Source organism: Aspergillus aculeatinus (assembly GCF_003184765.1).
Source record: "Aspergillus aculeatinus CBS 121060 unplaced genomic scaffold BO66scaffold_17, whole genome shotgun sequence".
Lineage (NCBI taxonomy): Eukaryota > Fungi > Ascomycota > Eurotiomycetes > Eurotiales > Aspergillaceae > Aspergillus > Aspergillus aculeatinus.
This window is the reverse complement of record NW_020291486.1, coordinates 56,975-69,727: the sequence shown is the minus strand read 5'-3', so window position 1 is coordinate 69,727 and position 12,753 is coordinate 56,975. Positions and strand designations below refer to the sequence as shown.

The following is a 12,753-nucleotide window of genomic DNA, read 5'->3' as shown; positions in this document are numbered from 1 at the left end:
CCAGACAAATTCACCTCATACTAAGCACTCCCTAACAATTCTTGATACCGATCCCATCTTACCTTCCACTTCTCCTCATAACAAGCTCACAACCTAGCATTTCCGTGAATTCCGTGAATTCCGGGACCCTGCAGGACAAACCGACCAACCTAAGCAAAACATGGCAAGGATCGACTTTCTTCTCGCAAAATAAACTACAACAATCCGGGTAAATCGGGATACTGAGCAAGGCTCCACCGAAGCTACCAGGTAGTCTCAAGTCAACTTCAACACATAAAAGCCAGATCTCAGCACCCATCACACCCAATTATCATCCATTTCCACGAAACCTCCTCCCCAAACCAACACCAATCTACTATGACCCTCCAACCCCCCAAAGTCGCCTTCGTAACCGGCGCCAACGGCATCAGCGGCTACGCCATTGTCGAGCATCTAATCCGACAACCCAAAGAAGAATGGTGCACCCCCCCGAGCCATAAATACACACACCCCCTCAGCTCCACAGCAAATCTAACCCTAAAGCCCACCAAAACAGGTCTCGAATCATCGTCTCATCCCGACGTCCCCTCCCAGTCCCATGGATCGATCCCCGCGTGGAATTCGTGGCAGCCGACTTCCTGCAACCAGTCGAGAAAATCATGGCAGAGCTGCAAGACATCTGCGCCCCGGTCACGCACGCATACTTCACCTCGTACGTGCACGACGATGATTTCCGCGTCCTCAAGGACAAGAACGTCCCGCTGTTCCGCAATTTCCTGGAGGCAGTGGATGCAGTCTGTCCGGCGCTGCAGCGCGTGAGTCTGCAGACCGGCGGCAAGGTGCGCATCATGTCCCCCCCCCCCCCGTTTGCTGACAGCCCCTCCGGGATACTAACGTGAACGCAGTACTACGGCGTCCACCTGGGCCCCGTCAAAGTGCCGCTGGAGGAGTCTTTCCCGCGGTACGAGGACCAGGGGTACAACTTCTACTACAACCAGGAGGATTACCTCCGGGAGGTGCAGGGCCGGCGCGGGAGCTGGTCGTATAACATCATCCGGCCGAACGCCATTAATGGTTATGCTCCGCATGGTGAGGGGTTTCCCACCTACACTTACTGAGGTAGAGAGAGAAGGAAGCGGCTGGTGGCTAATGAAGCATCCAGCGAACGGCATGTCCGAGGCCCTCACCGTCGCGATCTACATGCTGATCTGCCGCGAGCTCGGTCAGCCGGCCACCTTTCCGGGCAACGAGTACTTCTGGAACTCGATCGACGATAACTCCTACGCCCCGAGTCTGGCCGACCTCACCGTGTGGGCGTCGATGCACGACCACTGCAAGGATGAGGTGTTCAACCATGTCAACGGCGATGTCTTTGTCTGGAAGCACATGTGGCAGAATGTGGCAGAATATTTCGGGGTGGAGGTGCGTTGCCTTCCATTGCGAAAAAGAAATGCTGTGCGGAAACATTGACAATTATGTAGGCACCGGAGCCGAACTTCGAAAAAGCGTCAGGGCAGGCCAAAACCCTCAGTAACGAAATTGACATGGTGGAATGGGCGAAAGACAAACAAGAGGTCTGGGAGCGGGTTGTGCAGAAGTATGGAGGCAAGCTGGAGGCTTTTGGCTGGGGCACCTGGAGTTTCTTCAACTGGGCGACCGGGAAATCCTGGCTGACCATCTCTTCCATCAACAAGGCGAGGAAGATGGGTTGGACGCGACACGACAAGACGTTCGATACCTGGATTGAGACGTTTCGGTCATTCGAGAATGCCGGAGTTCTACCTCCGCACAGGGCGTTGACAGGAGGAAGGAATCGGGTATAGTGGTCTGAGCCCCGTGATAGCTGGACAAATGATCCAAGACGGTGGCTCCATCCAGGGGAGATGCTATTTTTGTTGACCCTTGAATGTTCAACATTCAAATGCCATGTGTTGGCGCTTGAAGCTTCAAGTCTGGTAGCATTCCTTGTGGTGGTGCGGGGACTGCGTAGAAGAACAACGACGCGCCCCCCCTGAATATCAACAGGCCAATTGAGGGTGTGACTTCGCTCAAGGGCAAGTAGATTCAATCGAGATTTGTCAAGGAAGTAAAAGAGGTGTCTATAAGAACTTCAAGGTTATTTCGCATACCTCCAGCCTCCTCCAAAAAGTCACGCCAAGTATAGTCAGCCAGCGGCAAGAATGGCACCAACATCTTCAGGGAGTTTAGCCCTGAACCGCCTTCACATTCCACGACCCACGCCTTCCCCGGATCATCAAACCTCTTCCTACAGCGCGAAAGAGGATAAATACTACACACCAATCCCACCGCGTCGTTGCTCTTCAGCGCCAACAGTCAAAGACCATCACGTCCATCACCCTCTCTCCTGAGTACTGCATCACCCCAACCACCAAAATGTTCCTCCCCCCCCAACACATCCTCCCCCTCCTCACCACGCTCACCACCCTCGCAACCCTAACGAGCGCCTCCCCCGACCAAAAGCCCGCCTACAGAATCACCTCGCCCGCGGCCTCGGCAATCCTGACCCCCAACACCCCCAGCGTGATCTCGTGGTCCACCACGCAACGCAGCTCAGCCAAACTCTCCATCCACCTCGAAACCACCACCAACCACACAAACCTCTACACCATCGCCACCAACATCACCAACTCGGGGTCAATCTCCTGGTCCCCGCCCGCCCGCATCCCGCCGGGCGAGGAGTACATCATCGTCCTCGACCCGACCACGTCCCCGGACAACGATACCAACACCACCAACACCACTTCTACCTCAAACACCACCCAAGAAGAAAAGGCAACCTACAAGTCCCCGGCCTTCACCATCACCGCCCCCAAGCCCTTACCCAACAACTCCACCTCCGCAGCAACAAACTCCACCACCACCTCAGAAACAACAACCTACTACCCGACCGAGAACCAGGCCATCGCCCGCGGCAAAACCACCATTGTGACGTGGCCCGTCGCGCAGGATCAGAGATCCGGGCACGTCAGCGTCTACCTCATGGAGGGGAGGGAGGCGGGGTCCACTACCGCCAAGAATGTCTCGACGGTGGCGACGCACGTGGCCAACTCGGGGAGTCTAGCGTGCGTGCTGCCGGGGAATCTGACGCTGGCGGAGGATTATCGCTTTGCGGTGGTCGGGGTCGACGGTGGGGAGGAGGTGAGGTATTCAGCGATGTTTCGGGTGGTGGATGGGGATGATGATGATGAGGATAGTGGGAGGGATGAGGTGGAGGATGTGCAGGAGAAGAATGACGAGAAGGAGGATAGGGGTGAGGGGGGTGAGGCTCATGCTGCGGAGAAGAGCGCGACGCCTACGGAGAGTGGGCTGGCCAGTGGTTCGACGGGGGCGTTGAAGTCGGATTCGACGTGGATTGCGACTGCGAGGGGAGCGAGGGTGGTGACTGGTGGCGGGTGGGTTGCGCTTGGGATGGTGGTGGCTGCGTTGCTGGTTTAGCGGTTGTGTGGTTCCATTGAGAGAGGGGTAATGCATACTTCGTCGGTGTTTTGGTTAGCGTAGATTATTTAGCCATTGGATTATGATAGTAATGTGTTTTGAAGTGTTCAATGTGGTTGAAACTGCCTCATTTCCGACCAGCGTTCTCACCGTGCCCACCTTTGGTGCGATGTAGTCATCCGGCACTTTTGCTGCTGTCTCCAGCTCATCCTGCCAATAGTAACCGTGCGATATCTGAATCAAAACGACAGCAATCGAATTCGTGGACTTCAGCACCGAGAGCCGTGAAACCATTGACGGTCTAGTTCCCCAATTCCGCTGGAGATGCGGCACGATGGCTAGGGCTCACTCAGACCATGGGGTCCGAGGCTAGACCTTTGTCGTACCCAAATGCATGAGATCCGGGTAAATCCGCTGCAACAGATAATCTCACTACCTCACCCCAGTCTCAAATCGTTCCACGAGAGACCATTGTATGCCAAGACCAGGATAACAAAGAGAAGAGGCGAGATGGTGACCTTAGCCCTGGTAAGATAGCATGGCAGGCACGCTGAACACGACCTATGACTCCACCCGCCAGCAAGAAAGTCTTCCAAAACGACCGACGAGGTGAAAGGCAGGATGCTCCACCCTCGCTTCCCTCTGCTCAAAGCAGGTACTACAGGCGCTAGCCTTACGTTCAGATTGCTTTCTCTCAGGTGGAACGCGGGGTTCGTATTGGTCGCGATCATTGACCCTGGGGGTACCAGACATCACCTAAACCTAATCGCGGAGCCTTATCGAAATGTAGCTCAGGAGTATCTTGGGGCTTGGCTCGACAGACCCATCGCGCCGGGTATCCAAACAAATTGTGTCCAGACAGACCCATGTGGCGATCCCGGCAGGTGTAGTACCAAGTTTACGAGGCGGCCCGCCCAAGACGCCGGGCAGCTGAGCGGCTGTAGTATCCGCTATCACGGCCATGATTTACGAGAACTTCGCTCTCCTCCTCGATACGGTTCTTCTCAGCTCGTGAATCTCATCAAGATCTTCTTCAAACATCAAGTCGTGAGATCAGAGATCGTATCCTTGCAAGAGAAGAACGAGGTCTAGACCTGGGCTTCTTGTCTATAAAATGGCCGACTCATCCTGGATAACCCTATCCCTTTCCTTCCTCATCATCAACAACATCAGACCATCGCAGAGCAATACAAGAACCTCCCCAATCGCCTCCAGACCACCCCTCCTCGAATCAACATGCAGTTGAAGAACATCCTCGCCGTCTTTGCCGCCCTCAACCTCGTCACCGCCGCCCCGACCCCCGACGAGGACGGCCTCGAATACATCGACGGCCCCGAAGGAGGTTCCGATGAGTTCGAGATCGTGAAGCGAGGCGAAGTCTCTTTCTGGTGCAAGGGAGCCGTCGTCAGTGACAAGTACAAAGGTGGCGTGGCCGGGACCAAATGCGGGTGGACCTGTAAGTTCGAAAACATCTAGCGCCTACATCTGGAGCGATTGCAAGCTCTGACCGATCGGGTTTATCAGGGTATGATGGCTGCAACAATCTCGTCTGCAAGAGTGGCAAGTACATCGCCTGGCCAGCTCCAGTAAGTCACGTCACAGTTTCCAGTCTTCAGGAAAGCCACTGACACACTGGGACCACCAGAAATACAACAAATGGGATTCCTACATCGTCTGCAGCTAGACGCCTGAACGTGGCTGTAAAAACCACGCGCGGGACCTTCTGCTATGCTAGCTCCCTGCCGTGCAGTGCATTGGAGATGCATTGACTTTTGAAGTACATGAATTTTGAGGGAAAGTATAGTCTTTTTGTGTATCGGTGCAGCGACAAGCGAAAACTGAGAGGAAATGCAACTTATGAATGCAACTTATGATGCTTTGCTGCTGAATTGGCTTTTATTTTTCTTTTCAATGCGATCCACCGAGGGTAGATTAAAGATCCAGGATGATGTATGCCAAGTAGATTGAATTCTAGGGCTAGATTGGCAGTGGCCGACCCGTATTTTCCTCCATGGAAAGGTCGGATTCATCGCCGTTTGCGGCCGTCCGCACCTCAAGCTGGAGGCCCTTGCCCACCCCACAACTGCATTCCCTGACGTACTCAATTGCCAATCGGCAGATTATGCGCACACAGTAACGCTAAATGGCATATTAAAAGAATGCCTCGCCTCTGGCCTTGCGAGCAAACCCCCGAACCCCCTTTTGCAAGTAGAAGCCTATTCAATGCCCCATGATACACACAGAAAGATATGCCGCTCGGATCAACATGCAATGAAAGACTCATGCAGCTGGTCCCACGAGTCCCCCATTCATTTCTGGTGCATTGCTGCAACAAGCAAGCAGTGTTATACCTGAACAGACTAGTTCTCAACATTGCTCTTCGGAAATCGCGTTCCAGGAAGGCTTATAGCAAGAGCAAGCTACTAATACCCTCGAGGACTATTGCTTCGTAACAGTTTTCCGGCTATTTCGGTCTTGGATACGCAGGAAGCCGGCATCGCCGGCACAGATCTGCCAGCCGGGTAGTTTGATAAAATGAAATAGCCACGAACAGCCGCGGGTATCCGGTGCAGAACGGCCGTGAAACATTTTCTGCAGGCGGACCAGTCAAAGGTTCGCTGATAAAAAACACAAAGATGAGGACTTGTAGTGTACTTCCGCAACAACGGAAAGCACCGCTCTGATCATTCGACATTTTCCTTCTTGTTAAGTACAGCGTGATACCACGGGTCTGTAGAGGAATTGGATCGCATACAAAAGATATATACCCCATTTATCATCGTTATAGATTCTAAGAGTAATCCTCAACCGAACACCAGCGACTCAATGCCTCAGGTATGAACTTCCCCAAGGGTTGACTTGCGCCTGTAGACCAATGCCGAAACTCCTGCTCCGTGGAAAGTGACACGCGGATCTCAAGCAAACTTGACTGCGAGGCTCCAAAAGCATAACCAGCCGCAGCAGTTGGAAAATGGCAGTCTTGTAAAGATTCGTTGAGATCTTTCTCTGCCACATAACTGGATTAGGTGATGGTCCTACGCTTCAACCACAACTATTGAGCTTTTTGGTCATCTCCCTACGAGAGAACGCTCGCAAATGAAGCGGAATATCCCCGTATGTCCGGCCTTGCGTCGGCTATGCCCATGCGTCTGGAGCAGAACGATCGTGTTTTTTGTGCGTCCAGTCTCAGCCAAGGCCGGGGAGATCCACTTTTTCTCAGAGGAAAAATGCGGGGTAAGGGGACGAAAAGCGTGGCAGGAAACGTGATAGTCATTTTCTGGAATTGCAGCTTAAATATCGACCTCCCGTAGCAAGGACCGCTGAGATCCTTGAAACCATTGAGCGTCTACTTTGCCCTCTTCAGCGCTCATCGAACTTCTGCTAGAACTGCGAAAGTCCAATTTATAGAGGTTCTTATCTGAAAGCCAGGCTACGCAAATGTCTCACCGTGATGAGTCGGTCCGATCCGACCTGCAACTGGAGAGTGCGCGACAAAGTATGGAAGAAGACGTGTCAAAGAAACCCACCCCACAGAATGACAACCCGGAGGACCCGTTTGGGGAGGAAGTCGAAGGACAAATGCAGTACAAGACCTTGAGTTGGTGGTATGTCGACTACTGATGGCATCTTGGATTAAACCACTAACGAACTCTTCAGGCAATGTGGCATGCGTACGTCGTACACCTCTATGAAGGCCAATAACATCCACATACTCACAAACGATAGTCATGATTGCCGAAACCGTATCTCTGGGAATCCTATCGCTCCCAGCGGCCGTTGCAGCCCTGGGGATCGTTCCGTACGTCTTCCCCATCTCTCCCCACAGCAGGAAGGGCGGCTTCTTACCCATCACTACCAGATCAATCATCGCCCTGCTCGGACTCGGGGGCATGGCAACATACACGGGCTACGTGATCGGACAGTTCAGATGGCGGTATCCGCATGTGCACAGCATGGCCGACGCAGGGGAGGTGCTGTGGGGCCCGTTCGGCCGGGAACTGCTAGGAGGGGGTCTCATCCTGCTCCTGATCTTCGTGATGGGCAGCCATCTGCTGACCTTCTCGGTGGCGATGAGCACGATGACGGAGCATGCGACCTGCTCCATCGCCTTCAGCATCGTAGGCTTCGCCATCTCGCTGCTCTGCACAATACCGCGCACCATGCGCGGAATGACCCTGATGGCCATCATCTGTGCGTGGCCACCCCAACCCTCAACACCCCAACACTGCCACCCCTATACAACCATCTAACCCTAAACCCAGGCTTCATCAGCATTCTCTCCGCCATCTTCGTAGTAACCATCGACCTCGGCATCATCAACCAAGACCACTACCACGCCACCGCCGTGCACCGCACCGACCTCAACAAAGGCTTCCTAGCCATCACCAACATGGTTTTCGCATTCGGTATACCCTCCCTTTCTCCCCACCCCCAACCCCCAAGCTAAAACAGACCAAAAGCCGCCCACGCCGCCTTCTTCAGCTTCATCTCCGAACTCCAACAACCCAAAGACTACCCGAAAGCCCTCTACCTGCTCCAAACCATCGACACAACGCTCTACATCCTCGTCGCCGTCCTCATCTACTACTTCGCCGGCCCGAGCGTCGTCTCCCCGGCCTTAGGATCGGCCTCGCCCGTGGTCCGCAAGGTCGCGTATGGGGTTGCCCTACCGACTGTACGTTTTCCCCCGCCCTGTTTTGCAATTTACCAATTCCCTCCAATCTCCACCCACCTCAACCCTAAGAACCCCAGATGACTAACCCGGCCCAAAAAAAAAACCGAAAAGATCATCATCTCCGGCGTGGTAAACGGCCACATCGCCTGTAAATACATCTACATCCGCTTGTTCCGCGGCACGGACCGGGTGCACGCGACCGACTGGAAGAGCTACGCGCTGTGGGCGGGGATCGCGCTGGGCGTGTGGGCGCTGGCCTGGGTCATTGCCGAGGCGATTCCGAGCTTTAGCAATATTTTGAGCCTGGTGGTGCGTCTTCCCTTGTGCCCCCTTCTTTCAACATGCCACGACAAGAAAAAGTAATGGGAGGTTGGGATGCTAACTGCCGGTGGGTGGGACAGGCTTCGTTGTTTGCGACGTGGTTTACTTGTACGTTGTTCTTCCCCTTTCTCGGTTGAGCTGATTACGGAGTATGAATAGTCAAGCTGACTGGGGACTGGGAATGTGTTAGATGGACTTCCGGGGATTTTCTGGCTGTACCTGAATTGGGGGTTGTGGTTCAGTAGCCTCGGGAAGTTCGCGCTGACGGTGGTGAATGGGTTTATGTTTTGCGCCGGGGCGATTATTGTAAGTTCTTCTGCTGTGTGGGATGTCTACTTTGGGGAGTACAGCTGATCATCGGGTGTAGTGTGGGCTGGGACTCTATGTTTCAGGGAAAGCGATCCACGAGACGCCTGCGCAGGCCTCGTTTTCTTGTGCTAGTTCTTGAGGGCCACACCTAGAGAGGGACTTGAGTCTAATTCAAGTCCGTGGGGTCGAAGATACGAAATTGCATGCAAGACAGATAGATAGAGAAGTGAAGGAGAGTCTTAAAATCACACGACTAACATTGGAAGACCTTCACGAGGGAAAAAATTATACTACACCCAACCATGAACAATAACCACCCGCCATCACGGCATAATCAAAACACACACACAGCAAAAACTACCACTTAAACTTCTTTGGCACAAACCTACTCGCCTGACTCTGTAGAAAACCCTTCTTTTCCTGCTCCGCCTGCGGCTCAGCAGCAGTCTCCTCCGAGACCTCCTTCGTCTCGACGTCTGGCTCCTTCTCCTCACTCTTCTGCCGCCGCTCGATGATCTCCACCGCCCAGCCCATCGAAGCCATCTTCGCGAACATGAGTGGCGTCACCTTGTTCTTCCCCTCCGTAGACGGATCCGCGCCCGCGTCTAGCAGCAGCTCTACCGTTCGCTCCCACGAGGCTTGGCCATCCAGATCCGCAAGGAGCTCCGCTTGGCCCTGGGCGAGCAGCTCATGGGCGATCGCCCCGGCGGTCTGCAAGAACAGGAGCAGCGGGGTGCGGTGCTCCTCGTCCTTGGCGTTGACGTCCGCCCCGTGGTCGATCAGCCGCTTCGTCATGACCTCGCTGTCCATGCCGACGACGGCGATATGGAGCGGCGTCTGACCGACGCTGTCGCGGGTATTCACGTCGGCGCCGTGGGCGAGCAGTGCGTCGACGGTCCGTTCCGCGTCCTTGACTTTCACGGCAATGTGGAGGGCGGTCTGTGCCGTGTTGATGGCGTGGTAGGTGTCGATGAGGGTCTTGGAAGCCTTCCACGCCGCGAGACCCTTCGCGGCCAGACCCATGCCGACGGTTGTCTTGCGGTTGGGGTCTGCGCCGCCTTTGAGAAGGGCTTCAACGAGGGCTTCTAGTCCGGGGACCCCTGCCGCTTTGTGGAGAGGGGTGATGCCGCTGCTGTTGGTGACGTTGGGGTCGGCGGAGTGGGCCAGGAGTGTGGTGACCGTTTCGACGGAGCGGCCGTCGATGGCGTAATGCAGCGCGGTGTTGCCGCCGCTTCGAGTAAAGATATTGGGTCGGGCGCCGGCTTTGAGCAGTTCCTTGACCATCTTGGGGCCCGCTTCAGACCGTTCAGCGGCGGCGAAGTGCAGCGCCGTGCGACCGGGGTGGAGGAGCCCAATGGTCGTCGCATCGACGATGGCCCCGTTTTGCAGCAGCCAAGTGACCATTTCGACTGCCTCAGAGTCTGCCGCAATGTGGATCGCACTCCAGCCCGAGGTGTCGGGCGCCGCGACGGCCGATGGCAGCGAGAAGATGGACATATTCCAGGAGGTGGCGCGATCAGCCAGCCACGGGAGATTGAGTCGAGCGGACACAAAGAGCAAGCTGGTGCTAGTGGAGAAGCCGGAGTCTGTTTGTAAAGTAGAACACATTAGTGCTGCGGACGATGCGAAGTGCTTGAACAATACGACTTACACTTTCCATGCGTCCACCGCTTCAGAAGATCATAGGCCTTCAACCAGTTCTGCAAGGACACTGATTCAGCCTCGAAAAATCGCTTCATGCCAACCACGTCGCTTTCTTCCCGAATTTGGCTTTCGCGGAGGTGATCTCCAAGATACTCGATGGAATATTGGAGGAAGGGATAGCCCGCGAGGTATTCCTGCCTAGTCTTGGTAAGCTCGACTTCATCGATCTTCCAATCCTTATTCACCGGTGGCTTGGGCACATCATGGCGCTGAATCTCCTCAAACTGCAGATATGCCAAACAGGCCGAGGCCATCTGTCGATGGGCATCCGACTTGCTCATCCCGAACCGGGGATAATCCTTGGCGCCTTCCTCGCTGAAAACGTGGGTCAAAAAGTCCTTGACAGATTGATGGCTCAGATAGACGGCGCCACTCCGGACTGCGAAAAGAGTGCCCCAGCTGTTCTCGATATTCTGCCGCAACGCCTGGAGATCCTCCTCGCTTGAATTTGCGCCCGTGTACTCCTTCCCCTCCTGGAGCGTGAGAATCACATCCAACTCCCGCAGAGTCAATGGGCGACCGGCGAAGTAGATCCACATGAGCAGTGTCCGCAACCGCCCGACCACGTCCCGCGACTGTCGCTCCAGTATTGCGCTGTAGAAGGCTTCAACATCGGACGGGATGTTGTGCAGCCTTTCCTTAACCCGGGCCTCGGTCCAGACACCCTCCCAGGTGGACAGGTCATCAAGAACCAGCGACAGCCACATGAACATGCCTTTGGAGCTTTCCTTGAGTTGGCCCGTGATATCTTCGCGAAGCCTATCCGGGAACTTGCGATACTCCTGAATGCGACGAACCCTGCGCTCGGCGACTTGCCCGATGTCTTCCTGATTCCCTTCGGGCATGTCCACCGTGAACTCGGGAAGCATCTTGTCAGAGACAATGGCACTACCTCGGTCCGAGATAATGCACCGAAAGGTGAACTTGCGGCCCAGGTCGTTTGCCTTGTTGCTGATTCTGGTGGACAAATCATTTACGATCCGAAGAATTGGGGCGATGAAATGCCCGCACTGATCTAACCCGTCGATGACAAAATACAACACCTCCAGGCTGGGATCAGCCACGATGTCCTCGATGATCCGAAGCAGAACATCGCGTGAGTGGAACTCGTCCACTTCAATCGTGCTGCCGTTGGAGGACCCCTGCAAGTCTTCAAGATTTTGCACATGCTGCAGTGCGTACTTAATCAGACCACGGTTCTGCTGTAGCAGTTTGTATAGCAAGGTCCTAAGAACCCAGATGGGCGCCTTGCGGTGCTCATTCTTATCATCGCAAAAGCAAGCCACCGCGATCGTCTTCCCAGGCGTTCCAACCTCTGGGCTTAGGATCACATCCTCGGTCAAGGAAGGAGATTGGGGGCTGGTGCTCGAGCGCAGACTGGATTGAATAGCTCTTGTGAGATATTTCAGCAGTACAGTCTTCCCACTGCCGGGAATCCCTCGAATGTACAGCGGTGTGGTTGACGTGGGATCGGTTTGGATCCAGCTCCGAAAGGCTGCGCATTCGAAAATCCATTCACAGGTCCCGGGGAACGCACGAGCGATGTCGTGTCGGTCCCCTGAGTCGCCTGCAACTAGGGCGTCGAGTAATTTCTCTTCGACCGTCTTCTTCTCGCCTGCAGTCCGACGAAAAAGTGTTAGCTTTGTGCATGCGCCCAAGGCAAGATACAACTCATGATCAGGCCTAGCTTACCCATGTAGACGGAAGCTCCGGCAGCGATGGTAACCTGTTGAATGGCATCGCTGTAAAACGATGCTTCCATTGAACCATAATTCTGACCCAGCTGAAGTCCGGAGTTTGTCGAGTTGTTGAACGCGGCTGACGCCGGTGGTGGTGCCTAGAGCTATAGTGTCAGCACCGGGGCCAGAATATCCATCAATCTGCTTCTCTTGCACTGAAGCACAATACTCACTGTATCAACCATCGTACTAGACTATCTCCTCGGAGACTGCCACAGTCTTGAATCTTCGGACTGAAGCGCAAGTGGACAAACGCACGGTCGAACGCAAGTCGTCGTTAAATAAGACCGATCTCATGGGACACACCCGGTGCAGCAAGCAAGTTCTGCTTGACAGTAAGCAGGGGTTGCATCTCCGCACCTGCTGAAAAGGTCAACACTGCCTCGATTGGGTGCCACCGGGATGGACGGCGTTCTCCTAGTCGGGTTCAGTTGTCAGAAGACTTTCAGCCCTCCACGCCGCGGGTGTGATCATAGGTGCAGATTTCAGCTGCATCCAATGAGGGGGCAAATATGCACCTCGCTTGCAGTCACCCAAACAAACCAGTCCCCGTCAGCATCGATCAGCGCT

At 54.7% G+C, this 12,753-nt stretch overlaps 5 protein-coding genes across 5 annotated transcripts; 4 read left to right on the top strand and 1 right to left on the bottom strand.

The window, feature by feature from the left end:
- Nucleotides 1-321: 321 nt before the first annotated feature.
- BO66DRAFT_390908 (SDR family oxidoreductase) lies at nucleotides 322-2,155 on the top strand. Its single transcript, XM_025647123.1, has 5 exons — nucleotides 322-458; nucleotides 536-818; nucleotides 885-1,068; nucleotides 1,142-1,401; nucleotides 1,461-2,155. The coding sequence occupies exons 1-5, from the start codon at nucleotides 358-360 to the stop codon at nucleotides 1,800-1,802; spliced, it is 1,170 nt and encodes a 389-aa protein (XP_025505089.1). The 5' UTR covers nucleotides 322-357; the 3' UTR covers nucleotides 1,803-2,155.
- A 257-nt stretch (nucleotides 2,156-2,412) lies between these two features.
- BO66DRAFT_288425 (uncharacterized protein) lies at nucleotides 2,413-3,195 on the top strand (the record flags this gene model as incomplete). The annotated part of the gene is made up of 1 exon (XM_025643153.1): nucleotides 2,413-3,195. A coding segment is annotated over one exon (783 nt), but the record flags the coding sequence as incomplete, so codon positions are not given.
- Nucleotides 3,196-4,671: 1,476 nt separating this feature from the next.
- BO66DRAFT_437285 (uncharacterized protein) lies at nucleotides 4,672-5,119 on the top strand (the record flags this gene model as incomplete). The annotated part of the gene is made up of 3 exons (XM_025650972.1): nucleotides 4,672-4,891; nucleotides 4,960-5,021; nucleotides 5,081-5,119. The coding sequence occupies 3 exons, from the start codon at nucleotides 4,672-4,674 to the stop codon at nucleotides 5,117-5,119; spliced, it is 321 nt and encodes a 106-aa protein (XP_025505087.1).
- A 1,644-nt stretch (nucleotides 5,120-6,763) lies between these two features.
- BO66DRAFT_55607 (amino acid transporter) lies at nucleotides 6,764-8,988 on the top strand. The gene is made up of 10 exons (XM_025653398.1): nucleotides 6,764-7,040; nucleotides 7,093-7,106; nucleotides 7,162-7,234; nucleotides 7,295-7,626; nucleotides 7,698-7,841; nucleotides 7,896-8,110; nucleotides 8,222-8,419; nucleotides 8,512-8,539; nucleotides 8,622-8,737; nucleotides 8,799-8,988. Exons 1-10 carry the CDS (start codon nucleotides 6,874-6,876, stop codon nucleotides 8,877-8,879), a joined length of 1,368 nt encoding a protein of 455 aa, XP_025505086.1. The 5' UTR covers nucleotides 6,764-6,873; the 3' UTR covers nucleotides 8,880-8,988.
- On the bottom strand, nucleotides 8,921-12,717 carry BO66DRAFT_390907 (putative skeletrophin). The gene is made up of 4 exons (XM_025647122.1): nucleotides 12,357-12,717; nucleotides 12,137-12,281; nucleotides 10,392-12,059; nucleotides 8,921-10,326 (listed from the first exon to the last, which is right to left on the bottom strand). Exons 1-4 carry the CDS (start codon nucleotides 12,366-12,368, stop codon nucleotides 9,098-9,100), a joined length of 3,054 nt encoding a protein of 1,017 aa, XP_025505085.1. The 5' UTR covers nucleotides 12,369-12,717; the 3' UTR covers nucleotides 8,921-9,097.
- Nucleotides 12,718-12,753: the final 36 nt, after the last annotated feature.

Bases quoted from the DNA above. Each gene is read 5' to 3' on its own strand.
- BO66DRAFT_390908 (XM_025647123.1), top strand. From the start codon at position 358: ATGACCCTCCAACCCCCCAAAGTCGCCTTCGTAACCGGCGCCAACGGC. The intron at 459-535 runs GTGCACCCCCCC...CCACCAAAACAG, and splicing joins CGACAACCCAAAGAAGAATG to GTCTCGAATCATCGTCTCAT. The intron at 1,069-1,141 runs GTGAGGGGTTTC...TGAAGCATCCAG, and splicing joins TAATGGTTATGCTCCGCATG to CGAACGGCATGTCCGAGGCC.
- BO66DRAFT_55607 (XM_025653398.1), top strand. From the start codon at position 6,874: ATGTCTCACCGTGATGAGTCGGTCCGATCCGACCTGCAACTGGAGAGT. The intron at 7,842-7,895 runs GTATACCCTCCC...ACAGACCAAAAG, and splicing joins CAACATGGTTTTCGCATTCG to CCGCCCACGCCGCCTTCTTC. The intron at 8,111-8,221 runs GTACGTTTTCCC...AAAACCGAAAAG, and splicing joins ATGGGGTTGCCCTACCGACT to ATCATCATCTCCGGCGTGGT.
- BO66DRAFT_390907 (XM_025647122.1), bottom strand. The intron at 12,060-12,136 runs GTAAGCTAGGCC...GTCGGACTGCAG, and splicing joins CGGAGCTTCCGTCTACATGG to GCGAGAAGAAGACGGTCGAA. The intron at 10,327-10,391 runs GTAAGTCGTATT...CTTTACAAACAG, and splicing joins GCGGTGGACGCATGGAAAGT to ACTCCGGCTTCTCCACTAGC.